Source organism: Tupaia chinensis, unplaced genomic scaffold (genome assembly GCF_000334495.1).
Source record: "Tupaia chinensis unplaced genomic scaffold, TupChi_1.0 Scaffold139757_1, whole genome shotgun sequence".
NCBI lineage: Eukaryota > Metazoa > Chordata > Mammalia > Scandentia > Tupaiidae > Tupaia > Tupaia belangeri.
Genome location: NW_006199637.1, coordinates 1435288 through 1460850, shown reverse-complemented (window position 1 = coordinate 1460850; position 25563 = coordinate 1435288). Strand labels below are relative to the sequence as shown.

Here is a 25563-nt window from a genome sequence, read left to right as displayed (position 1 = left end):
ATTTTAATATACCTAATTTAGTTCACAATGAATTGAATAGTGATCATCATTGACTTGAAAGATAATCTGAATGCCCATGTTGAATAGCCCATGTGGTCTAACACAGTACTTGCACAGAGAGGAACAAGGCACTGTCCCTGTTCTGTTTCTGTCTCCTAGAAGGAAGGTGGTATGAAGTGACGGTATTACACAATCAGTCATTCCTCACGAACACTGTGGATAGGAATAGGAAAGCATTCTTTTTACCTTTATTTTTCAATAAGGTAGGAGCTTTAGTTATTCTTTCTGCTGCATTTTCCTTTTCTAAGCTAAATAAACACCTGACGCATCTGTCATAAACGAAGAAACTATTGAAGGAAATAAGGAGTCTCTTTAGGAAATGCCCTAAATCTTAATTCAGAGGTTTGCAAACTCAGATGTCTGTAGGAACTAGCCAAGTAACACAAATGAGTGAGAAAGTAGGTATAAAAAAACAGTTGGAATTGGTGGGGATTGTGACCTATTGAAGTGTATATGCTTTGTCTAAAGATTTTCAAATAAAAATTTATGTGGGTCAAAGAAAAGCATGTCTGTGGGCTGAGGCTGCCAATTTACAAATGCTCCATAATTCTGTAATAATAATGGAACCATTACAAGAACATTTGAGAGAAAAAGATGATGATTTAAAGTTAAATTCACATAAATATGTCCAATTTAAGAATAATCACACCATTTAGTAAGCTATTTGGTGCTTTTTATCTGGGGCATAGGTGACATTAGATCAGGGATGATGGGATCCTTGGACTATATTACAGATCTAGGTGATGAGAGGGTCAAGGGTAATAAAGTACACTCTTACAGGAGAAACAGCTATTAGCAAGAATGATACTGACTTTTCATTGTCGCAGACTTTTTCCCAACTGTGGCAGCTCTGGATTCCAGGTGTTCATCTTTGTTAGAGTTAGGTTAGTGGTTTGGAGACACGTTCTATTAATTCCTAGGAACTGGTAGCAAGCTCCAGTGGGTGGAGCTTTCAGCTGTCATTTAGTCAGCGGATTGTATGTGAAGGTCTAATGAGTTTATGTGGAATTATGTGGACCTTGAATCACAATGAGAAAATTTGTCAGAAGGATGATTAAAATTTCCGGTTCTGCCTTGCTATCAGAATGCTGCAACGTGATTCTGATATCCCAACACAGAGTCTCTAGGGCTAAGGAGTAAGTCTCACAGGTTTATTGAATCTGTGTCTCAGAGGGTAAGACCTGAACATCTGTTTGTTTTTAAGATGTTTCTACAGTGATTCCGAGGATAGCTACTATAGGGCTGTGGGTGGAAAGGTTCATAAACTTGCTTGAAAAGACAAGACTTCCTTGGTCAATGAAGACAACATTGTCAGCCTTCTATTTGGGGATTTCATTTTAAAGTGCTGTTCATGGATAAAAAGAACACTGTAGTGTCTGATGATAGTAAGTTGATGGCAATAGAAATTGCTAGCTTGGGATGGTAAGGCTATGACAAGTTCGAGGAGCACTTCATTGGAAAGACCATGCCTTTAGAATTATTTCCCCTGAGACCCAGGGAAGGCTGTTTGGATGGTACCATTTGAAACAGTTTTCTTCACTTGACTGTGAAGAGCACTACGGTTTTGAAACAACTGATGAGGCACGGCTATGGGGGCTAGAGAGGGAGGGCGAGTTTGGAAAGTAGTCACCATGTATTGCTGATTGATAAATGGTTCAAAGGCAGTCACCAGTGGCTGCTGTGTGGGGGCCCATTTGAAGTCTTTCTGGAAAGAGAATTTGTGCAAAATGTATGAAGGTTTACTGGTCAAAGGCATTTATTTCCAGGCTGGCATGGAGCCAGCATTTATACCATATCCTAGGACAGTTTGTACATGCTGAATATGTTCCAGTCCAGTGGAAGAAAGGTAAAAATATCTCCTGTGTAGGACCATGGTGCCGGTGAAAACCTCCTCTCTGAGCTCAGTGCTAATGAAAGGCTGGGGTGCTACTTGTTGTGTACAGGGCAGGAATCAAGATGCATGTCAGGAATCAGAGTGTCCTTTTCTGGTCTCGAGCCATTGTTCATTTTTTCCATTTACATCCTGTGATAGGACTATGGGCTTTTTGTTTGTTTTTAAATGTCAGAGGGAATGTGTGTGCACTAGAGCGAGAGAGCAGGGGAGAGAGAGAGAAAGAGAGAGAGAGAGAGAGAGCGAGCGAGCGAGCACGGGAGAGAGAGAAAGTTCCCCTCTACAAAGCCTGGCCACACTACAAACCTTTTCCCTCAAGTTCTCCATACTGAGGTAGGATCTTAGGTGTGCACACACCCAAAAGTATTTTTTGAGCTGCTGAGGTTGAAACTGGAACCCTAGTTGGCCATGCACAATTTGGCTTTCTCTGCATAGTGCTTAACTGCTGTGCACCAGGGCTGGCTCACTGTGGGCTTTTTTAGAAGTCTCACTTTATTATCCACTGAATTGAGTACCTTATTGATGTTTGAAAAGTTGTGTGATGGGGAACAGCTCAGATACCTATTTCAGATCCACTTTAAATGTATTGAGTGAGTTGTAATATGCGAAAATACAACCTTTTGCTTTTCCTCCTTTTTATTTTTTCCCATAAGAGGAATGATTGTAACCATTGTTGGGTTAGTAGAAATAGATTTTCTGAATAGATATTCCTGCAGATAAACGCAAAAAGCAACTCAACTTTTATTTTTAGCAGAAAGCATAGTACTCAAATAGCATCTAGACTTTCAGCTAAAGGGCTCTGGCATAGTTACATGGTCTCATAAGAATTTCTATACCTCTCCCTGTGTGCTTTCTCTTAGAGGAGGTGAAGTGGTTATATGCTGTAAAGCTGTAGCAACACTGTTACTTTCTTTTTCTCTTTCTTTTTTTAAGTGATAGAAGCCCAATTCCAACTGGCTTAGCTGTAAAGAGAATTAATTGGCTTACAGAATTTAACAATCCAGAGTTGTGCTTGGATAAGTCTTGATGTAGTGACTGAAGTGATGTCATTTAAGGGCCTAGGTTCTTTTCATTTCTTTTCCTTCCTGCTTTGCCTTCCATCATGTCGACTATCACTGTATCCACACAGCTGCGCAGGTCCCTTTCCTTATGAATACAAAATTGTTTCTCCAGTTCAGAATTTGTGTTCTTCTACCATGGGAAGAAAGAAAACCTTTATTTCTCAGCAGTCCCAGCTGATGGCTTCACTTATCTTACTCTGTCTGCCTGAGGATATGCCCATAACTGTATTAGTCATTGAGGCTAAGGGCATATGAAATGTTGATTGGGTTAGGCAGGCAGGACTTTGGTGCTTAACTGGAAGTTCTTACTCAAAACTCATTCCTGGCCTAGTTGTGTTGGTGCAGGCAGAATGTAGAAGTCATATGGAAAGGCCTGATTTTGGATCCCAGGGTGACCTGAGCAGGTCAGGTGTGCCCTTGACCCTGACTGCCTAGAGAGCTTGAGGGCAGGTAGGGAGGATCATGATGTGACAAGACCTTGTCTGGTCCAGTTGGTTTTTCCACATCTCTCTTTCTCTCATCTCTTTTATCTCTGTTGAAAGAAATAAAAAAAAATTAAGAGATATTTTTGCTATAGGGTATGTGTGTTCACTGGAGAGACAGAGACAGAAAGTGAGAAATCACCCTTCAGGAGGGATAGCCACCTCACAGCCCTTTCTCCTCCATTTTCCTCTCAAGATTTTGGGGACATGTGCGGGTGTGCGTGTGTGCGCGTGTGCGTGCACACGCACCCAGAATGAGTTTTAAGCTGCTGAGTTTGGAACTTGAACTGTAGTTGACTATGTGGGAGTTCAGTGACGTAACTATTACACCATCTGCTGGTCCTGAAAGAAATAAAATTTTAAAACATAATAAAAAAGCAATAACCCCCTCCCCCGCAACACACACACAGAAAACATTCTTGAGAATTTGGAAGGATGGTTTCCCAAAGAATATTTGGGTTGGTGTTACCAGAAGGAGGGAGAATGACTGTTGAACATCAAACAGTGGATTTGTACTAAACGTATGTTAAGGTCAAGGACATTATATGGACCTGGTGACTAGGAAGTAGAGTTCTTAGGGGGAAGGGCAACGAAAGGGAAATCTCTTACAATCTTGCCTGTCGTACTTTGTGGTTATTATTTCCTTTAGTTGACTGTCTACTTTGCATTGCTTTTTCTTTTTTACTCTATAGCTAGATGTGGCTGTTATAACAGGAGGAACCTGGGGTAGCCTCCTTTTCAGTTGGAGTTTCCCCTACCCATTGACACTGCATTATTAGACATTGGTGGCTTTAAGGCCACTGGCTAGAAAGACCCAAAACTGGGATTTTAACTAAGAGAAGGAGGGTCTGGCAAACACTACAGGTCTGAAATTAAATCCAGGGAGCTCAGCTAAGGTGAGGAGCAACAGTCATACTATAATACAAATAAATCATTGTAACCCAGGGGCCTAGTCTAGCTAAGGAAGTCATCTAGGGCAGGGGTCAGAAACCAGGTGTCAGAGCCTGCAGATGTTTCTCTGCTTATAAATAACAACTTGGTTGAAGCTGTTTGTTCTCTGTCTCGTTCCTTATTGCCCATTCTTATGGGTCTCTTTGTGATTATCATAGTCAGAGGAAATGAGAATCTGCTGTAAGGTCTGGTCCTGACTGAGGCAGGAAAAAAGTTATTATCTTGATGTGGGAGAATGGACAGGAGTCCTGTGATATTCTGACTCACCAGTGGCTATAAAACACTCAGTGCCAACAAAGGATCACTAAGCTCGAATGATCTTTCACTGTGATTTAAATAACTCGCTACAAGTTTTAAATCTATGGGCAATAATTGGCATTCTTAACTTCTTCAGTTTGAAAGACTCCTGAAGACATTTTCTAATGAAAAGCAAAACACTAACAAAGTGTTTGCTTTAACTAAATGATGGCAGTTAATTTCTTGTAAAGAAACACAGAAGCACACATTAACTTAAAATAAGCTCACACTGTTGTTTCTTGTAGTACAGCCAGGAAAAACAGTAACAAGCTGTCTCCTTCAAAATCACATCCCTGGATGATATTCGAGCAACCTGGAAAATTTAAATGCATTCCCTAGGAAAAACAATTTGGATTAAGTTCGAAATCATCTTTGCTAATTTCCTTTCTGCCATTGCAACGTTGCCTTTTATTCTAAGGAGCGCTGATTGAGGTGTGGTGACATCAGTGGCTCAGTTAACTAGCAACATTCATTTTGGGGCCAAAGCCAATCTGGGGCCACAGGAAGATTTGTACGTTTCGGGTCTGTTCATCAGATTTTAGTGTATGGTAGCATTTTGTTCTAAATGGAACTTAATAATAATCATACCTTTTAAGAAACAGTAGGTATAAAATTTGAGCATTTTTGCCCCAAATAGATTGATTTTGTATCTAAAAGATAATCACTCTAAAAATGTGAATAGACCACATGTATGGCAGGAATAGAATAGGTTTAGTTACCACATACTCCCTAAGGTGCTTATATTCAGTTTAGTGCTCCTAACCTTAGTTCTCTTATATATATTGTGGAATAGATACAGTTTTTATTCCCTAAGTTATTATAATATTAAGAAAAAAAGAAAGACTAAAAAAACATTTTTCCCTTTGGAAGTTAGTCTTTTTTTTTTTTTTCCCCTTTATTCTTGTCTCATTTGAGGGAGTTTTCAACATAGAAAGGAATCTATTTACTTTCTTCCTCTTAATAAACAAAGAAAGCTGGATTAAGAGGTGTGGTTTGAGTTGTTTTTTTTTTTCACTTCCCCCTTCTCTCCCACCCTTGTTTCCTCTCATCGATCCACCCTCAGTTCTAAAGAAAGAAACAGAACTTGGAAATGAGCTGGGTGATCTTAGAGACAGACCTATTTGAAGTAGGGATTCATGGAGTCAGGCTGCGTGCTGGTACCCTCTTTCAATAGGAACAGAAAGGCAGTCTAGACAGTAACTTCTATGGGCAGGGAGGTATTATGTAGGTTTTGGCTTTTCTAAATGGAGCCCTAGGTATAATTTTGGAATACTTCTGCACTTAGGTCTAAGGCATGCCTACTTATGAAGGCACTACACAAGTAAAGTATGCCAACTCTGATGATTCTGACAGCCTAGCACAAAATTTGGATGATATCGAGATTCTGATGTGATGCATCCGTAGGTCATCTCTTGATGGATAATTGCTGATACCCCAGAACTCCTCTGTTAGTTGGAAATTTTGCTTCCCTAGCAACTGGGTGAGGCAGCCTACTGAATGGCATTTTCAAAAGTTGAAACTTAGGACTTTTTGTTTTGCTTTTGTTCTATTATGAATCTTGTCCTAATATTACAGAATCGTGTGGGTGTTTTTTCCACCACTAAGGTATCTGTATATTTTTCCCAAGACGTTATTTTTATCTCAAGGATGTATAACTGTTATGTTCTGTATTGACGTGAGAGTCAACATTACTGGTAGCAGCCAGAAGATATTGATTGTAAAGAGAGAGGATGGACTGATGGGTTTTATCCTACATTCAATAAGATGAAAAAAAGAAAAAAGAATAAAAAAGCCCTTTTAGAAGGAGTTTAGGACACACACACACTGAGGAAAGTTGGTTGTTGGTCAAGAGACATGTCAGAACCTTGGAGAGCTCTGGGTGAAGCAAGGGCAGAATTCTAGCCAGTAACTTCCATGGATGGCCCCAGACTACATTTTTTGAGCAGATGCCAATTTCACTCTATTTATTGTCAAGATATATATGATATAAAGAGACAAATTCATTTTACTTCAACATGAGCTACATATTTGTTAACTAATTTGGTGATTTGTGGCTAAAGGCTTAAAACCGAGGGGAACTGCTGTTCTTCAGCATAACTTCTTGATGATCCTCTGTCATTCATTCTTCCAGGCCACTTCATGACTGAATTTCTCTTAGCAGGACTTTTGGTATCGAGATGAAGATGGGCACAAATAGAGTAGGTGGAAGGAGCACAGAATTTCACTGATGCAGTCAGTGTGTATTAGGCTACATCCACTTTTCCAAAGACCTTTTTTTTTTTACAAATAATATATATTATTTTTAAGAGGTTTTTGCTATAGGGCACGTGCGCTCGCCAGACAGAGAGAGAGGTAGAAAGCGAGAAATCACCCCCTGGGGGGATGGCCATGCTGCAATCCCTTCTCCTCCATTCTCCTCTCGGGATCTTGAGCATGCACGCACACGTGCCTGGTGTGAGTTTTTTAAGCCACCGGGTCTGGGCCTCGAACTGCGGTCGACTACATGGGAGTCCAGCGACATAGCCATTACGCTAACTGCTGGTCCCTACAAATAATATCTTTAGGCAAAACTTTTAACAAACTAAATCAACCAAGCCACTCGCCCACCAACCAGCAAAACAGAAGAGCAGAGAGATTCTGGTTGAATTAGGGTTTAGAAGGTCTAAGGTGCCTTCTGCTCAGACTCATCCTGGCTCCAACAAGAGCCATTGCACAAGGTCACAGACCATCACATTTCATCAGCTTACATTTGCTGTACCTGTCAGATACAGTTCCTAAGTAGGTATGAGAACTTAACCTAATGGTATTTGTAGGATAGTTTTCCCAGCCCATATTAATCCCAGGGATGGCCTAACATTTTTATCTACTCAGCTATTCACTTGGATGTCAGAAATTTGCATTTCTTACCAGTTAGATTTTGTGTTTCCCAGAATCCACTGGGTTTTCAAAGACTGTAATTAACAACTTCAGATATCACAGCAACAGTCTCAGATCGTAGACTGAATAGGCTCTGCTTATAAGGGTGAAGAAATTATTAGAATATTCAAAAATAAAACCATCAAAGATCACAAAACAATCATGTTGCATTGTTTATCAGTATTTATTTCTACGAGTACATCACAATTTGTAGTGTAGAAGAGAACAACTGTGCTGTTCTACCCCCTTTTAGTCACTCCATCTTATTCTTAATACTTGAATCTTCTCAAGAATAAAATCCCAAAACATTAACTGTAAGCTGAAACTGTATCTATGATTGGGATATTGTCTTGTCTTTTTTGTTAGCCATATGACTATAAATATTTGGAGAGTAGTATATAGAAAACAGAGTAGACTTACACTGTGTGGTCCCAAAGTTTCTTTTTTCTAATCTAACTTCCTTTTTAGTCACCTTCAAAATCATGTTATCATAACTTTAGTTTAAAAAATTAGGACATTGCTATATTTAAAGAAGTTGTGAAAAATATGTTTAAAATAATTCAATTTAAATTATATTAGATAATATATTAGAGGAGTTTACATATGTAACTCTATACTAATGTACAGTATAGATGTACTTGATCCTCTTCCAAATAGGTCAACAGCAAATTTATTTTTATTGCTATCTCGTATTAGCCAGAGGAAGTGACATTTGAAAAAAAATCTTGCTTGTTCAGTTACAGTTCTGTTGGAAATATAAAAATATAAAATGTCATTGGTCATGTCTTAAGATTTCTCTTTCAAGATGAGGGTTAAAAAAAAAAAGAGTTTTGTTTAAGAGAAACATAATATATGACTGCAACTGTGACCCCTACATTCTAACATATTACATTCACATTCAGGATATTATATGAGGCTTAGAATTTAAGAAATAGTAAGTTTTTTTTCTTTTTCAACATGCTATATACCACGGACACTTGCTAGAGAGAGAGAGAGAGAGAGAGAGAAAGAGAGATCATCATTATTACTATTTTTAATTTGACCAGGTGTAGGCAGAAGAGAGAGAGAGAGAGAGAGAGAGAAAGTATCCTCCAGAGAGGATGGTCATGCTGCAATCCCTTCTCCTCTATTCTCCTCTTGGGAATTTGGACACTCACACGTGCCCAGCATGTTTTCAAGTCTCTGGTTGGGGACACAGAGTGCATAGTCAGCCACATTAGATCCAGTCTCCTTAACCACCACGCCACTGGCTAGCCTGAAAAGGAGTACGTTTAAGATTACTTGATACATACATATTTAGGGTTAAATGTTGCAAGATTTGTTCACCAGAAAGTTATGAAACAGCTAACTTTATTATTTGGTGTTATAATGGCTATGTTGCTGGACTCCCATGTAGTCGACTGTGGTTCATGTCCTGGACCCGGTGGCTTAAAACTCATGCCGGGCGCGTGTGCGTGCGTGCCCAAGATCCCGAGAGGAGAATGGAGGAGAAGAGATTGCGGCGTGACCATCCCCCCTGGGGGGTGATTTCTCGCTTTCTGTCTCTATGTCTCTCTCTGTCTGTCTGGCGAGCGCACGCGCCCTACAGTGAAAATCTCTCCAAAAAAAAAAAAAAAAGATAGTTAAAATTGGACCTCATAAAATGGGTAAATGTCAAGTAGAACTTTCTTTTCTTTCCTCTCTTTTTTCTTTTTTTTAATTGTCAGAGGGTGCATGCACTCATCAGAGACAGAGAGGGAGAGAGAGAGAGAGAGAGAGAGAGAATCCCCCCCCCTCAGTGGGGCATGGATACACCATAATCCCTTTTCTCACCGTAATCCCTTTTCAGGATTCTGGGCATGCTTGGTATATTGTCAAGCCTCTGGGGCCAAGAATTGAACTTATAATTGACCATATGGGATCTGTCTCCCTTAACTACTATGGAACTGGCCCGATAAGTAGAATTTAAAAAATTTTGAGATTTAAAAGCAGTTTGATATGAAATAATGTGAAGTATGTTATTCAATTTAAAAAAATTATACTTTTTTATTACAAAAATATGTGCATGTGCTATGTATAAACACATACACATGCATATGCAAGTATAAGTATACATTCAGAAATTTTGAAAATAAGAACAAATAGGAAAAAGGAAAAAACTCTTTTAAATATTGGGTTATTGGAAAAGTAATGATGTATTTTTTCATAGTTTTCTGTGCAAAAATGCATCACGATTTTTTTGACAACTCAGTAGCTTTCAACTGTAGATATTTGTTATTTATATTTCTGTTAGTAATTTTTATTTCTTAAAAATTTTATTTCTCATCATTATTATTATTTTTAAATTTTTCTACAGAAAAGAAGTGGGGGGAAGAAAGAGAGAGAAAACAAGCCACCAGGGTCAGGACTTGAACCGTGGTCAACTATGTGGGAGTCCAGTACCTTTAACCACCATACCACCTGCTGGCCCCTCTGCTAGTAATTTTTCTACGCATAGATGATTTTTGCTGTGAAGGATTGGGATGGAATGGGGGTAACCAAGGTTGCGATCATATGTGTTTATAGGTTTATGTCTGTTTTATATTTTTAATAAAAGAATTTTAATAAAGGCATATTGTAACAGCATAGAAACATATTCATTGTATATTATTCTTTTGAATGACAATTTTTAAGCAATTCATCATGTATTTAGATTATTTGCAGTTTTATGTTATAAATGACACGATGTACATTTTGTGTATAAAACTTTTTACCCCCTTATTTTTAGTTTCTTAGCTAGATTCCCAGAATTGAGAATGAACGTTTTAAAGATTTTATTTATTCATCGATCATATAAATAAATAAATAGATGCATAGAAGAGGAATGACTTGTACTGGTTTACCATTCCCCTGTGTTAACTACATCCTCACCAATGTTAGCTATTTGCTGAAAAAAAAGAGCTTGGCTAATTTAAGATATAAACTTTTCTTATGATTTTTGTCCAACTTTCTTCTTTTGTGGGGGATGCTGGATGACAAGCAAGCCAAATCAGTGAGTTTCATGGGAGCAAAAAACAGTCTGTGAAGCTGAAGCCTTGTCTAGGAGTAAAAGTTAGGCAAAGTAAGACCCTCATCTAAGGCAGACGAGCTGAACCATAGGAGCAGGGTATAGAGCTTCAAAGAGACAGAGAAGAAGCAGAGTAGGCAAAGGCATGGATGGTCTATAGGAATACACAAGAAGATCATACATTGGTGTCATGTGCAGGCCTTGTGAGGATAAGGGTAGTCGTCTTTGGGGAAGGAATCTGATGATACAGGTTGGGAGGGAGATTTACTGTTGCTTTTTACACTCTTTTATGCTGTTTGAAAAAACTTCTTTTTTACTGTGTGTGTATGAGTGTGTGTGTCTGTGTGTGTGTGTCTGTGTATATATATATATATATATATATATTACTTTTTTCAAGGAAAAATTAGTTTACGAAAAAGGGGAAATAAATCGATTTCTTGGGACCAGCTTAATGGCTATGTCACTGAACTCCCATGTAGTTGATTGCAGTTGAGTCCTGGACTCGAGGGCTTAAACTCACGCCAGGCGCATGTGTGTGCGTGCCCAAGATCCTGAGAGGGGAATGGAGGAGAAGGGATTGCGGCGTGGCCATCTGCCTGGGGAGTGATTTCTCTTTCTGTCTCTCTGTCTCTCTCTGTCTTTCTGGCGAGCACACATGCCTTATAGCAAAAACCTCTCAAAAAAAAAAAAAAAAAGAAATACATTTCTTTGATTACTAATGTTACATAGTTTTCATGTATTGTCGATCAGTTTTGATTTCCACTGATTTTATCAATATGCTAGATAGTTATGCAGATTTCCATAGCAAGAAGTTTTAGATAATTTTCTTGTTATATTTCCAATTTATTCCTGTGCTTGATTTTTTTATTACTTAAAAATTTTTATCGTAAGATTATTTTTATAAAATAAATTTCTTTTTTCTTTTTTTTTTTTTGAGAGGTTTTTGCTATAGGGAGCGTGTGCTCACCAGACAGACAGAGACATAGAAACAGAAAGCGAGAAATCAACCCCCCAGAGGGGATGGTTACGCCGCAATCCCTTCTCCTCCATTTTCTTCTTGGGATCTTGGGCACACACGCACACGCACCCGGCGTGAGTTTTAAGCCACCAGGTCTGGGACGCAAACCGCAGTCGACCACGTGGGAGTCCAGTGACATAGCCATTACACTAACTGCTGGTTCCCAAAAATAAGTTTCTTTTTGTTAGAAGGTATTTTTCTCTTCATAATTAGGCAGTGACAGTCTCAGGTCTCTATAGGGTGTGTGTGCTCACTGGAGAGACAGGGAGACAGCGAGAAATCATCCCCCCGGGGTAAATGGCCATGCCGCAATCCATTTCTGCCATTATCCTCTTGGGATTTTGCACATGCACCTGGCGTGTTTTAAGCTGCTGCGTCCAGGACTGGAACTGTGGTTGACTCCATGGGAGTCTGGCGATGTAACCATTATGCCATCTGCTGGTCCTTGAAAAACTATGATTTTGAATGAGCGAAACCTAAATTAAGGGTGATCGAAGTCTCTGGAAAACATTCTTCACTGTTTTTCTGACAGAAAGCTCAGATAAGGAGCTGAGGATGGATTAGATGTGGTCACGTCTGTGGCATCATTGATTTGGGAGTATTCGGTGAGTGGTGGAATGTATTTATTTATGAGAGAGAAAGGTGATGAGGTTGAAGATCATATGAGCCAGGTGCCAGCCCTCATGTCAGGCAGCCCAGTCAGGGGAGACACAGTAGGGAATCCAGATCCCATTGTACAGGAGTTGGTCATGACGGCAAGAGAGACAGGTGCCAAGGCTTTAGTTAGAAATGGATATTTTAGAGAACTAAGTATAAAGAGGGTTGGCAGATTTACATTCTGCACTGTCCCAGCTGTTGTCCACTCTTGAATATCAACAGTTATTCAACTTCTCTGGTTAACCAGTCGTGAAGAAGACTTCCTTGGACTGCATTACCGTGTTTTAGTGAGAATGAATGAAGTTTCTGCTATAAAACAGTAGTTAATTCTTTTGCTTTTCTCTGATTTATTTTAGCTGTATTTTATCACTTTTTCCTAGAGTATTTTTCATTTTTGGAATTCTTTTTCTATTCTCTTTTCTTTGTTAATATATTGTGTCTTCTATGCCTATTCTTTGTAGTTATCATTTTGGATTTCTTTTTTAATACATTACCAAAAATAAGTGTAATAAGAGCACTTTTTGACTATGAAGAGAAATACTTATTATTCCTTTTTTTGTAAAGAGGCCTGCTAGTTGATGCCTCCTTCTCACTTTTCCTGAAGGAACTTTACGCATTTTTCTCTCTTTTCTTTTCAAGAGAATGGAAAGCCCCATTGTCTTGTATTGCTAGATCTAAAGTATGTCCTATTCTTAGTTTTAAATAGTTTTGATGTTCTCTCCTTTTAGGCGAAGTAGTTCAAACCACAAATTACCTAACAAGGGTAAAAGTGGTCATGTTAGCAATGGTGGAAGAAATTTGACCTTGTTTAGTGTATCTAAACCTCCTTTGTTGGGGATGTTTTCCAGTGAAGTGTGCCTTGAATGGCCAAGAAGGTCAAATGCATTTCCATGTATTAGGAAATTATATTTAATGGAAAAGAACAGTTTGGCCGTTCCTTTTTAAGTACTTAATAATTATGTTGGATCACTTGAAATGAGTTCAAATTGGTAAGAAATGTTTGCCAACTTAGATGTTTTTCTAATTTACTAGTTGTGTGGATTAAGTTTTGTAACTTGCCAAGCAGCTAAAGAGAAGTGATAGGATTAAATGTGTGTATGTAAATTGAGACAAATGAATATACATGTTATATATGTAAATTTACACACACACACACACACACACACACACACACACATCACATATATATATATATATATATATATATAAATCGAGACAAATGAAAGTTTTCCTTTTTTTCTCTAATATTAAAATATGGACTAGAAAGAAATACTTGACCAATAAAATGGAATTTTTTTCCTACTTATAAATGTTTAATGTTATTCTCTGAAGGAAGTACATAGCAAGCTATGTGATAATCATTTTAAGTTCTATACCATATTGTTATATTCTGTTGATACTTTGAATGTAGTAGTCTTGGATAGCTGAAAAGGAGGTAGATGTTGTCAGGAAGTTTGCCAGGGAGGACTTCATACTGTTCTTACAAGATCACTTTCATTTCAAGGTGCCCATTTTATTGCTCTATGATGCTAAAACTCTTACTTTCCCTTCTGTTTAAGTCATTATTTAAACATCTGTTAAGGCCTATTCTTCCAGGGACCTGCAGTTAGCGTAATGGCTATGTCTCTGGACTCTCATGTAGTCAACCGCGGTTCAAGTCCCGGACCTGGTGGCTTAAACTCATGCTGGGCACGTGTGCATGTGTGCCCAAGATCCCGAGAGGAGAATGGAGGAGAAGGGATTGCGGTGTGGCTATCCAACCTGGGGGGGGAATTCTTGCTTTCTGGCTCTGTCTCTTTCTCTCTTTCTGGCGAACACATGTGCCCTATAGCAAAACCCTCTCCAAAAAAAGAAAAAGAAAGAAAGAAAGAAAAAAAAAGACCTGTTCTTCCTATTAATAAAAGAGCACTTAGTGAATTCTGGTGATCAGTTAGTCCCTGTAAATCAGCTCACTCTGTAGAGCAAACTACTTTCCTCTTAACAAATGCAGGAACCAGCAGATGATGTAATGATTACGTCACTGAACTCCCACGTAGTTGACCGTGGTTCGAGTGGATCCAGTAGCTTAAAATGTAGGCCCTTGTGTGTGTGTGTCTGTGTGTGTGTGTATGTGTGCCCAAAATCCCAAGAGGAGAATGGAAGAGTAGGGACTGCAGCATTGACCATACCCCCCAGGGGGTGATTTCTTGCTCTTTGTCTCTCTCTGTCTCTCTGGCTAGCACGTGCACCCTATAGCAAAAAAAAATCTCTTTCGAAAATGTATTCTTGGGCGTGGTGGCGCCCGCCCTATGGAAAATGTATTCTTTATACCTTTTTTTTGATAGAAAACTTTACTTAGTTTGTCCTTAAGGCAGTTTAGTATACTAGGATGGTTCTCAGAGTGTGCTCTGAGGACCCTTGGGGATCCTTGAGACCATTCCAAGGATCTACAAAGACAAAACTATTTTTATAATCATAGGAGGTGTTGTCCTCCCCCACCCCCATGTTGATGTTGGCACTTACATGGCAGAAGCAGTGGTGATACAAATATATGCTTTAACATTAATCAAGGCAGTGACATCAAACTGTACTGGTAGTCATAGTATTCTCTACTGCCTTACATTGTCAGTAAAAATATATGCTAGTTCACTGAAGAATGACCTTAACAAAATAACAAAAGTAATGAGTTCTGTGAAATCTCAGTCCTGAATATGTAACTTTCTATATTCTGGGTAACAAAATGAGAAATATACACAGAGAACTTCTGCATATTAAAGTGGCACAGTTGTCTCTAGGAAAATCATTAGCGTGATGGAGTTACAAGCTGAACTTGCTGCTTTTTTCTTAGAACCATCCGTTTTACTTGCAAGAATGACTGATGGATGAACTATGGTTATTCAGACTTGGGAGTGTGGCAAATGTTTTCCCAAAAACGTACAAAGTGAGCTTATCACTTCAAGAAACAATGGATACTTTTTGTTGCAAATGATAAGATTCTAGCTTTCAAGAGAAAATTATAATTTTGGAAAACTTGTATTTACTATTCCAAATTTGACATCTTTTCATTATTTTTAAGACTTTTCTGGTGAGATTGGTGGTAATATTAATGAATGTGATATTTTTGATACTGTGTAAGTGAAATGTGTCAACATTTGGAAGGTTTTGGACACACATGCCCACGTTCCTAGTGTGTTTTTCAGGCTGTGTGTTTGGGACTCAGACTGCACAGTCGGCCCTGTGGGATCCAGCTGCTTTAACCACCACACCATTGGCTGGCCCTCACTCTTCTTTTTGTTTCCCTCTTTCTCTAGAGGGTGCACACACCCTCTCTCAAATTAAAAAAGAAATCACACCCCTGACTTTGTGGGGCTTTTTGTGCTATCCAGACCCAGTCCAGTTACTCTTCTATGTAACTCTTCCAAGTAACTATTTCATACTTTCTTCTCCAACTTCCAGTGTCTCCTCCTTCTTAGCTGATGACCCTCTTTCCTATTTCAAGGAGAAAGTGTAAGCTTTCAGGAAGAAGAGAACTGCCACAGCCCGGTTCCATGTGGAACAGTCTGCATTTGTACTCAGTGCGTTGGCCTTTCCTCCCAGTCCTGTGTAGATGCTCTGTGCCAGCCCTCATGGAGAGCCACGCCTACTTGCCCACTCAGTGTCTCTTCTCCTGGTATTCTGCTCCCTCTCCTTTGTATCACCAGCTTCCTCCCTCTGCAGGGACAGTCTACATCCTGTCAGCTACAAACACCTGTACAGCACTTTTCCTTGATCCCACCTTCCTGTAGTTGCCATTTGAATTGTACATACTAGTTACCTACAATTTCTTCCTACCCATCCTCTCTTGAATCTTTGATAATCAAGCTTTACACCATCAAAATGGTACCTGTGGGGCCAGCCAGTGTCGTGGTGGTTGAGGTGGCTGGATCTCACATGGCCAGCTGCATCTTTTGAATCCTTACCATGTGGCTTGAAAACATACCAAGAGTGTGCATGGCCAAAATCCTAACAGGAGGGAGAAATGGAGGAGAGGGGATTGCAGCATGACCATCTCTCATAGAGGGTGCTTTCTCACTTTCTCTCTCTCCCCCCCACCCCCCGCTTCTTCCCTCTCTCCCTCGTGAGTACATGCACCCTCTGGCAATTTTTTCTTTTTTTCTTTGGAGTCGTTTTTGCTATAGGGCACATGTGCTATCCAGAAAGACAGAGAGAGACAGAGAGATAGAAAATGAGAAATCACCCCCTAGGGGGAATGGCCACACCGAAATCCCTTCTCCTCCATTCTCCCCTCGGGATCTTGGGCAAGCACACACATGCGCCCGGTGTGAGTTTAAGCCACCGGATCCAGGACACGAACCATGGTCGGCAACATGGGAGTTCAGCGACATAGCCATTATGCTAACTGCTGGTCCCAATTTTTTTTTTTAAAGGACACGATCTGTTTGTCACTAGACTCTGTAGTTAATCCTTAGGCCTTGTCACACTTATCAATACCATTTGACATGGCTGAACACTTCTTTCTCCTTGAAGAATTTAGTTCACTAGGCTTTTGGGATGTATGAAGGGATTTTCGAAAGTTTGTGCAAAAATAGAATTAAAAGATGAGTTTACTTTGGTGCAAAAAAACCCTGAAATCCATGCACAGTTTTTTTTTTTTAATAATATGCATTTTCCATAAACTTTGAAGCCTCTCACCCCTGTGTGTCATATTTTTCTTGGTAGTTTTTATCACTATCTGACATAATTATTATTTATTTTGACCCACTGAAGTATAAGCTCTCTGATAACAAGGACTTGGTTTGTTTTCTTCACTACTTAGAATAGCAGCTAATATGTAATAGGCACTTGATAAATATTTGTTGAATGAATGAATGTGAGCTTAACAACTACTGTATACTTAATCGGATCTTCCCCTATTCTCAGCAATTTTCTTGGTCATAAGATTTCATAGCCACTTCCTTCCTCTTTCTCTCTGAACCTTGCATTTCCTATTTTGTATTTTTCATGGTCTCTACTCCAGTTCTATCTTTTTCAGGTAGAGCTATCACTGTTGTGCTTATGTTTCTGTGAGTCTCCAGTGTTTACAGAGCATCAGTTGATATGTTATTACAGGAGCACATGGTCTATGGGTCTGAGTTGAATTATTTTTGCAAATAATGCTGATTTTAGGTGCAGATTGAAACAAATTATAAAAGAATAATAACCAAGTTAAATCTTCCAGGGCGTAAATTATGACCTTCTGGTATATTTAGATTTCTCATTTTGCTACCGCCCAGTTTTACACTTCACTGTGTCTGCTTATTCTTGATAGAATTCTTCTGTGATTTTTCCCCAAGGATTTTTGGAAGGCAGAACAAATCACCTAGATCAGAAGACCTTTCTACCTTGTCTCTGGACTTAAAGTGCTAAGACTACTACTTAAGTAGTCTGTTCCTCATACATTTTTATCGCCTTTTTCCTTTATTTTGATGTGTGTATGTGATACTAGGTTTGTGTGAAATGTATTTTATGTGGTCTTTTATTTACGGCTTCTGCAGAACCTTGCCTCCTGGAACCCTTCAAATCCTGAATGCCTCTTACTTGTGGTGAAGGAGCTAGTGCAACAGTATCACCAGTTTCAATGCAGCCGCCTCCGAGAGAGCTCCCGCCTCATGTTTGAATACCAGACATTACTGGAAGAACCGCAGTATGGAGAGAACATGGAAATTTATGCTGGGAAAAAGAACAACTGGGTAAGGTTTTTTCAGAGAATGAGGAAAAAATATCCCTTCATCTCTATTAAAATAATCAATTTAGATGACCATGTATAGTAAACCCAATGTGTCTTCTCTAGATAAACATGGATTAGGTAGCCAATAGATTTTCTAAGAGTTTCAGAGGACCTTAATGTTCATCTGGTTCATTGTATTTCTCAAAGATATTACCTGGGGAATTTGCAAAATTCAGAGCTTCATCCCTAGCCTCAGATATCCAGAAGTCAGGCAGGGAGCCTGAGGATCTCCATCTGTACAAGGCTCACTGAAGGTTCTGATGTAGGTGGCTCCAGGCCACATATTGAAACACTCACCAGTTTCCCCTGCCTTTCAGTGGGGACCTTTTCCAGTATCACAGTCAGCTGGAGAGGCCAGTAACTCTGGGTCTCTCCCAGGCTGCACTCATGTGGTGGTAAAGGCAAAGTCATTTCAAGGCTCAGCTGGAGATGGATTCATTATAAATTCTTTCATGTGGTTATTGGCACGATTCAGTACTCGTGGGCTGTTGAACTGAAGGCCCCATTTGGTGCTAGGGGCTGTTTGCAGGCTGCCTTCAGTTCTTTGCCTCTCCCAAGGCTGTTCACAAAATGGCATCCAGCTTTACAAGATTGAACAACTGGGAAAGTGAGAGTGTGTGGGCTACACAGAAGTCACAGTCTTTTATAACCTGCGCTCAGGTGTGACGTCCCATCATTTTCTGTGCTGTTCTCTTTAGTACAGCTTATACTGGGATGGAATTACAGAATAGTGTGACTACCAGGGATCACTGAGAACCACTTAGAGGGAGCCTGACATATTTATTTATCATGCTTATTGTTTGTTTGTCTCTCCCCACCAGAGTGCAAAACTTCCTGGTGTTTGGGGGGATCTTTGCTTTATTCACTAATACGTCCCAAACACCTAGAACAGCGCCTGCCACATCATTGGTACTCAGTACACGTTGGCTGAATGAATGAAAGAATGAATGACTTCTTATTAAGCACAGAGTAGGTTTTGGAACTCTTTTCTGTGGAAATTCTCTCAGGTTTTACTTGTCTTCTTTTTCTGAGGCTAAATATGCTCCTCTCTTATTCTTCATCTTTTTTTGTTTTTGTTTTTGAGGATTTGATTTCCAGGGTCTTACATGTGATTAATGCCTTTGAGTCAGTATGACTAAAATTTACTCTTATTACAGATCATCTCGTTTGTTCAGTTCAAGGGCTTTCTTTTTTCTTTTATACATTTATTATATTGTAGCAAAAATACCTAACTATCTTTGTAGCCTTTACCATTTTTAAATGGTTGGGTGGTGTTAAGCTGAAAGGTCTTTACCTGTAATTCTAATTTTAACAAAATTTTTAATAATCTTGTGAAGTAGGGACTGAAAGGTTTTTACCGGAGTGTTATGGAAATGGCGACCCCAATCAACCACAAAAGTCGGTTCTTTATGTAAAATACAAGAGGCTTTATTGCTAGCGTGCTAGGACTCTACTCTCAGTCATACAAGACATGGCTAAGAGTGAAGTCCCGAACATAGGAGTATTCAGGTTATATAGACATGAGTCCATGGGGTGAGGGGAGGAAGCAAGATAAGGGGTTTCAAGGGTAATCTTATGGCAACCATTTGGTCAGGCTTGCAGGAGCATTTGATCTGGGTTTCTGGGGCTAGCAGAAGGGAGGAATTTTACATTACAAAGGTCTGGGCTAGCTTGCCAGACTAGCTTGCAAATGGCTCCAGGCTCCCTGCAAGGTGTTAACAAATTACCCCAGGTTTCCACAACTTCAGCAGCATCTGCTTTAGTACAGAAACAAAAGAGGCAAAGGTTAGACTTTATCTTTGTAAGACAGGCTAATCTAATTTTATTCTTACAAAGCATATCCACATTATTGTGTAACAGATCTTTAGAACTTTTACATCTTCCAAAATGAAACTCTGTACCCATTAGATATTAATTTCTTCCCCCATCCCTGTCCTTGGCAACTACTTTTCTGCTGTTTCTATGATTTTGACTCTTTCAGATAGTTCATGTGAGTGGAATCATTAGTTAGTTGCCCTTTTGTGATTGGTTTATTTCACTTAGCATATCTTTGAGTTTCATTCTTGTCCTGCAGTATGGCAGAATTTCCTTTCTTAAGGCTACTGAGTATTTCATTGTATGCATATACCGCATTGTTGTTTATCTGTTGGTTCCTCTTAGACATTTGGGTTACTTTATCTCTTGGCTGTTGTGAACAATGCTGCAATGAATTTAGGTATACAAATTCTCTCTCTGAGATCCTGCTTTGAATTCTTTTGAATATATACCTAAAAGTGGGATTGCTAGGTCACATAGTAATTCTTTTTTTTTTTTTTTTTTGGAGAGGTTTTTGCTATAGGGCGTGTGCGCTTGCCAGAAAGACAGAGAGAGACAGAGAGACAGAAAGCGAGATATCACCCCCCCAAGGGGGATGGCCACTCCGCAATCCCTTCTCCTCCATTCTCCTCTCAGGATCTTGGGCACACATGCACTTAAACTCGCACCCAGCATGAGTTTAAGCCACCTGGTCCAGGACTTGGACCGCGGTTTACTACATGGGAGTCCAGCGACATAGTCATTATGCTAACTGCTGGTCCTAGTAATTCTATTTTTATTTTTTAAGGAAACTCTATACTGTTTTCCATAAAGGCTGGACCATTTACATCTCCACCAGTAGAGCACAGTTGAAGGTTTTGAGCCATTAGTTATTTAAAAAATGTTTACTCTGATCACATTGCTAATAAGGAAAATGTTGAATTTAGTTTACCCTTTATCCCCAATAATTCCCTTATTAAATAATCAGCTTAGTTGTCCTTTCACAAAAGGGCGTTAGGTTACTTTGGTGTGACTTCTTGGTGAAACTGACTTGTCTTTAGTGCTGAGAAGCTCTTTTGAAAACAAGAATCAGGATCAGGCTAACTGGGCTTTTTTATATTAGTGTTTAGGATTTACCTTTTTACCTCATTCCTCCTTTTGATATTGAGGCGGAATTTAAATGTAAAACAGTTTTATGGCAACTTTTGGGATCTAAGCATTTTCACAATTTTATTCAGTGGCTTAGTTAATACTTATCTTGTATTGGGTTGTTGAGAAATTAATGACACATTTTTGCATAGAAAAGCAGAAAAAATATGTCTTGACTTTCCAGACAACCTAATAATTCATTTAGGTGTTGAGGTTTACATTCATTTAAAGCAGAGCAATAGTTAACAGTATTTTAAAGCTTTCTGTTTAATGTCATTGATTTTTTTTTTCGTTATTTATAAAACCTAATATCACTTCACATACTCCAGCTTATTTTGACTTAATACTGAGTGCTTCGCAAACATTATGATAGTGGTTATGGATTTAGGGGAAGAAGCTAAGAGTCCATAGCCAGGCAGGGTCAGCCATCAGAAGTGAAGCTCATAGCAGACCAGGCCTAGGGAGAGCCTAGGAGCTGAGAGTATAGAAATCAAATTAGAAGAATGTGTGTTATTATAGAATCAGGGAGTAGGTCAAGAAACAGGATGTAAAGGTGGGTATTGAGGGATGAACAAATTAGACCTTGCATGATACAGGACCAAATTGAAGGACAGCGTGCTAATAGAATCCTATTTCAGATCAGAAGTCTGAATGGTAAACACAGGACCCTGCCAGGAAGAAAGGAGCTGGATTTTGAGCCATGTTTTTTTTCCCTAAATCGACTATATTAGTTTTTTATTGCTGCTTTAAAATGTTGCTATGAAATTAGTGACTTTAGTGAGTGCAAATTTATTATCTTACAGTTCTGGAGGTAGTAGTCCAGACTGGATCTCCCTGGGCTAAAATCAAGGTGCTGGCTGAGCTGAGTGCCTTCTGCAGGCTCTAGGGGAGTCTGTTTGAGGGTGCTGACGAAGCTGGCAGCTGTGCTCTCAGAGACTTTGTCTTTGAGAAATGGAGAAGCATAAAGACCTTAGAAGACCATAATAAGTAAAAACCTTCTAGATATTGAGAAGAAATCACTCTCAGATCTTAAGTAGATGATTTGCAAGCATTGAAAAGTGAATGTGGGACCAGCAGATGGCATAATGGTTCCATCTCTGGACTCCAATGTGGCCAACCACGGTTTGAATCCCAGACCCAGTGGCCTGAAACTCACATCGTGTGTGTGTGTGTGTGTGTGTGTGTGTGTGTGTGTGTGTGTATCCAAAATCCTGAGAGGAGAAAGGAGAAGAGGGGATTGCGGTGTGGCCATCCCCCCATGGGAATGATTTCTTACTTTCTGTCTCTCTGTCTCTCTCTCTCCAGCGAGTGCACATGCCCTATAGCAAAAAATCTCTCCAAAAAAAAAAAAAAAAGTAAAAATAAATGTGATAGTTGGAATAACAATAGGGTAACTTAAAAAAACAGTCATGACAAACTTATTTTACTGTTTTAGGGAAGGTGAATATCATAGGTTTAGATTATCGCATTTTCAATAAAGCATTATCTGTTATCCACAGATCCCAACAACTAAGAAAGAAGCATACAGTCAGTGGAAACAGCTACCCCTGAAAGACGGGGTGTAACTCGTGGCAGTCCTCAGGTGTCTTGTGAATGTCATTTCACTGTTTTATTAAGGACTTGACTGAAGTAATACAAACATATATTTTGCTTCTGATAGCACAGAGATGGAGAAGGTAGCTATTATGAAAGTTTATAAAATCAATATTTAAAATTATTTTCTTGCACTGGGATGCTGTGCTAAACCAATGAGATGCAGTTTAATAGGCTAAGTCGGTGCAGGGGTAATGTACATTTATGGAAACTCTACTATTCTAGGTTTGCAGTTAAAAAAGGAAATATATCAGAGATAGCTTTTGCTCCTGATGGTTTAAAATTTAGTTGAGAAGACACAGTGCATATTTGTAAAAAATGAAATAGCAACACTGGATAGATTGCATCTCAGATGAAATAACAGAGTGTAGTATAAACATGCAGCAGGAAAGCTCCTGAAACTCACATCTTGTGTGTGTGTGTGTGTGTGTGTGTGTGTGTGTGTGTATCCAAAATCCTGAGAGGAGAAAGGAGAAGAGGGGATTGCGGTGTGGCCATCCCCCCATGGGAATGATTTCTTACTTTCTGTCTCTCTGTCTCTCTCTCTCCAGCGAGTGCACATGCCCTATAGCAAAAAATCTCTCCAAAAAAAAAAAAAAAGTAAAAATAAATGTGATAGTTGGAATAACAATAGGGTAACTTAAAAAAACAGTCATGACAAACTTATTTTACTGTTTTAGGGAAGGTGAATATCATAGGTTTAGATTATCGCATTTTCAATAAAGCATTATCTGTTATCCACAGATCCCAACAACTAAGAAAGAAGCATACAGTCAGTGGAAACAGCTACCCCTGAAAGACGGGGTGTAACTCGTGGCAGTCCTCAGGTGTCTTGTGAATGTCATTTCACTGTTTTATTAAGGACTTGACTGAAGTAATACAAACATATATTTTGCTTCTGATAGCACAGAGATGGAGAAGGTAGCTATTATGAAAGTTTATAAAATCAATATTTAAAATTATTTTCTTGCACTGGGATGCTGTGCTAAACCAATGAGATGCAGTTTAATAGGCTAAGTCGGTGCAGGGGTAATGTACATTTATGGAAACTCTACTATTCTAGGTTTGCAGTTAAAAAAGGAAATATATCAGAGATAGCTTTTGCTCCTGATGGTTTAAAATTTAGTTGAGAAGACACAGTGCATATTTGTAAAAAATGAAATAGCAACACTGGATAGATTGCATCTCAGATGAAATAACAGAGTGTAGTATAAACATGCAGCAGGAAAGCTGATCATCAAGGGCTGGACTGACCAAGGAAGTCTTTTCCTGCTAAACTGGGACTGACCTAGATCCTGGAGGAAGGTGGACGGTATCTAACCTTCCTTCTTAGAGGAGGTCGGTGGGTTAAATGATTGGAGAAAACGCAGGTGCATGACGTATGTGGGGAACAAGAATTGTCATATATGACTGGTTTACTGACCAGTGAATAACATCTGTTATGTCTTGGTGACATATTGAAGCACGAGAGGACATTATATGTGTGTATGTGTGTGTGTGTGTGTATAATTATTTCTTTCCATTTGTTATTATTATTTTAATTTGATGAGCAAGAGAGAGAAAAGGAAAGTGAGAAAGCAAGCTACCAGGTCTGGGACTTGAACCATAGTCAACCATGTAGGAGTCCAGCTCCTTAACCACCATGCCACCTGCCGGCTCCAAATACATATTTTTTAAATGCTATGCATTTGTTTTATAAGGGGGGGGGGCTTCTTCCCATAGTGTCTTGTCATGCCATGATTCCTCCGTCTCCCAAGCCTTCCAGCCTCATGGTATGGCCACAGGTGCACTTGGTGTGTTTAGGTTGACCAGGAACAAAATCCAGGGCCTTCCTATATGGCTCCAGAATCACACAGCAATGTCCTGCTGCCTCTACCACAAGGCTTGGCCAATAAAGGAATTTTATATTAAATAATTGACATTTATTAACAAAAACATGAAGATTTATATATTCTTAACTAAAATGTTGTAAAAATCAGTATGTTCTTCCTGGCCTGAATGTAAATCCATGTGTTTTGGTTTCTCTGGTCTGAGTAATCTGACAGATACTTTCTGTAATGAATTCAAGACCGTGCACAGTTCTTTTGTACCTTTGTCTTACACAGTTCTATATCCATTAGAGACAGTGCTCTCTTTATGACATATGATTATATTCTTAGCCTTCCGTCTCTGCTCGAAACATATGAGACTCCTAAAAACCTGAGCTGCCTCTTCCTCTTACTATCAGCTGGCACAGGGAACATTTTAAATCCATGTAGAAAAGAAGAGAGCTCCGATCTTTGACAAGCTGGCTAATTCAAAATGCAGTGTTCTCTCTGCCCTTTGCAAAGGTCCTCTTCCTTTTTTCCCTAAACTTCCTGTGAGAGGGTTTTAGCAAGCACACTTGTGAAAATAAACATTAAAAAGAGAAAAGAAAAAAGATCCTCTTTATTAATTCTTTGCCTTTGTCTTTTTTTGTGAAGTAATTTCTCCCTACTACTTTGCCCATCTCCTTTAATATGCTTTGAACATTGTATTTCTTGTCTAAACTGGTTTTATAATTTTTAGTAAATACAAAGTTTTATAAACAGGTTAAAAATAGGTGATACATTGGGATGCAAACTTACATGTTCCAAATGAAGAACATTTATTATGTGCCTGTATAATCACAGTTATTTTTAAAAGCGTACTTACTTTTTATTTTATTAAACATTTTATTTGGAAGTGGCTATAGATTCATTGGAAGTTGTGACATAGTACAGAGAGATCTTGGGTATCTTTTGTCTAGTTTCCCTCAGTGATTACATTTCACGTAACATAATAAAATGTAGAAACCAGGAAGTTGACTTTGGTACAGTATAGGTGTCCAGTTCTATGCCATTTCATTCCATGAGTAATTCCTATGGATCATTGCAGTCAAGACATAGATATTCTATTGCCACAA

At 39.1% G+C, this 25563-nt stretch overlaps 1 protein-coding gene across 6 annotated transcripts in view; it reads left to right on the top strand.

Moving 5' to 3' along the window:
* The window catches only part of BABAM2 (BRISC and BRCA1 A complex member 2), a 444577-nt gene that overhangs the window by 123680 nt on the left and 295334 nt on the right, over positions 1-25563 (top strand). For 5 of the 6 annotated variants that reach the window (XR_003546791.1, XR_003546790.1, XR_003546789.1 and 2 more), the window contains exon 5: positions 17872-18066. The exons of the other annotated variant lie outside the window; for it this stretch is intronic. Coding sequence is in view for 2 of the 5 variants with exons in the window: in XM_006162134.3 (XP_006162196.1) it covers positions 17872-18066 (195 nt within the window). In the remaining 3 variants the exon portion in view is untranslated. The remainder of the gene's footprint in view (positions 1-17871; positions 18067-25563) is intronic. 6 annotated transcript variants of the gene reach the window in all.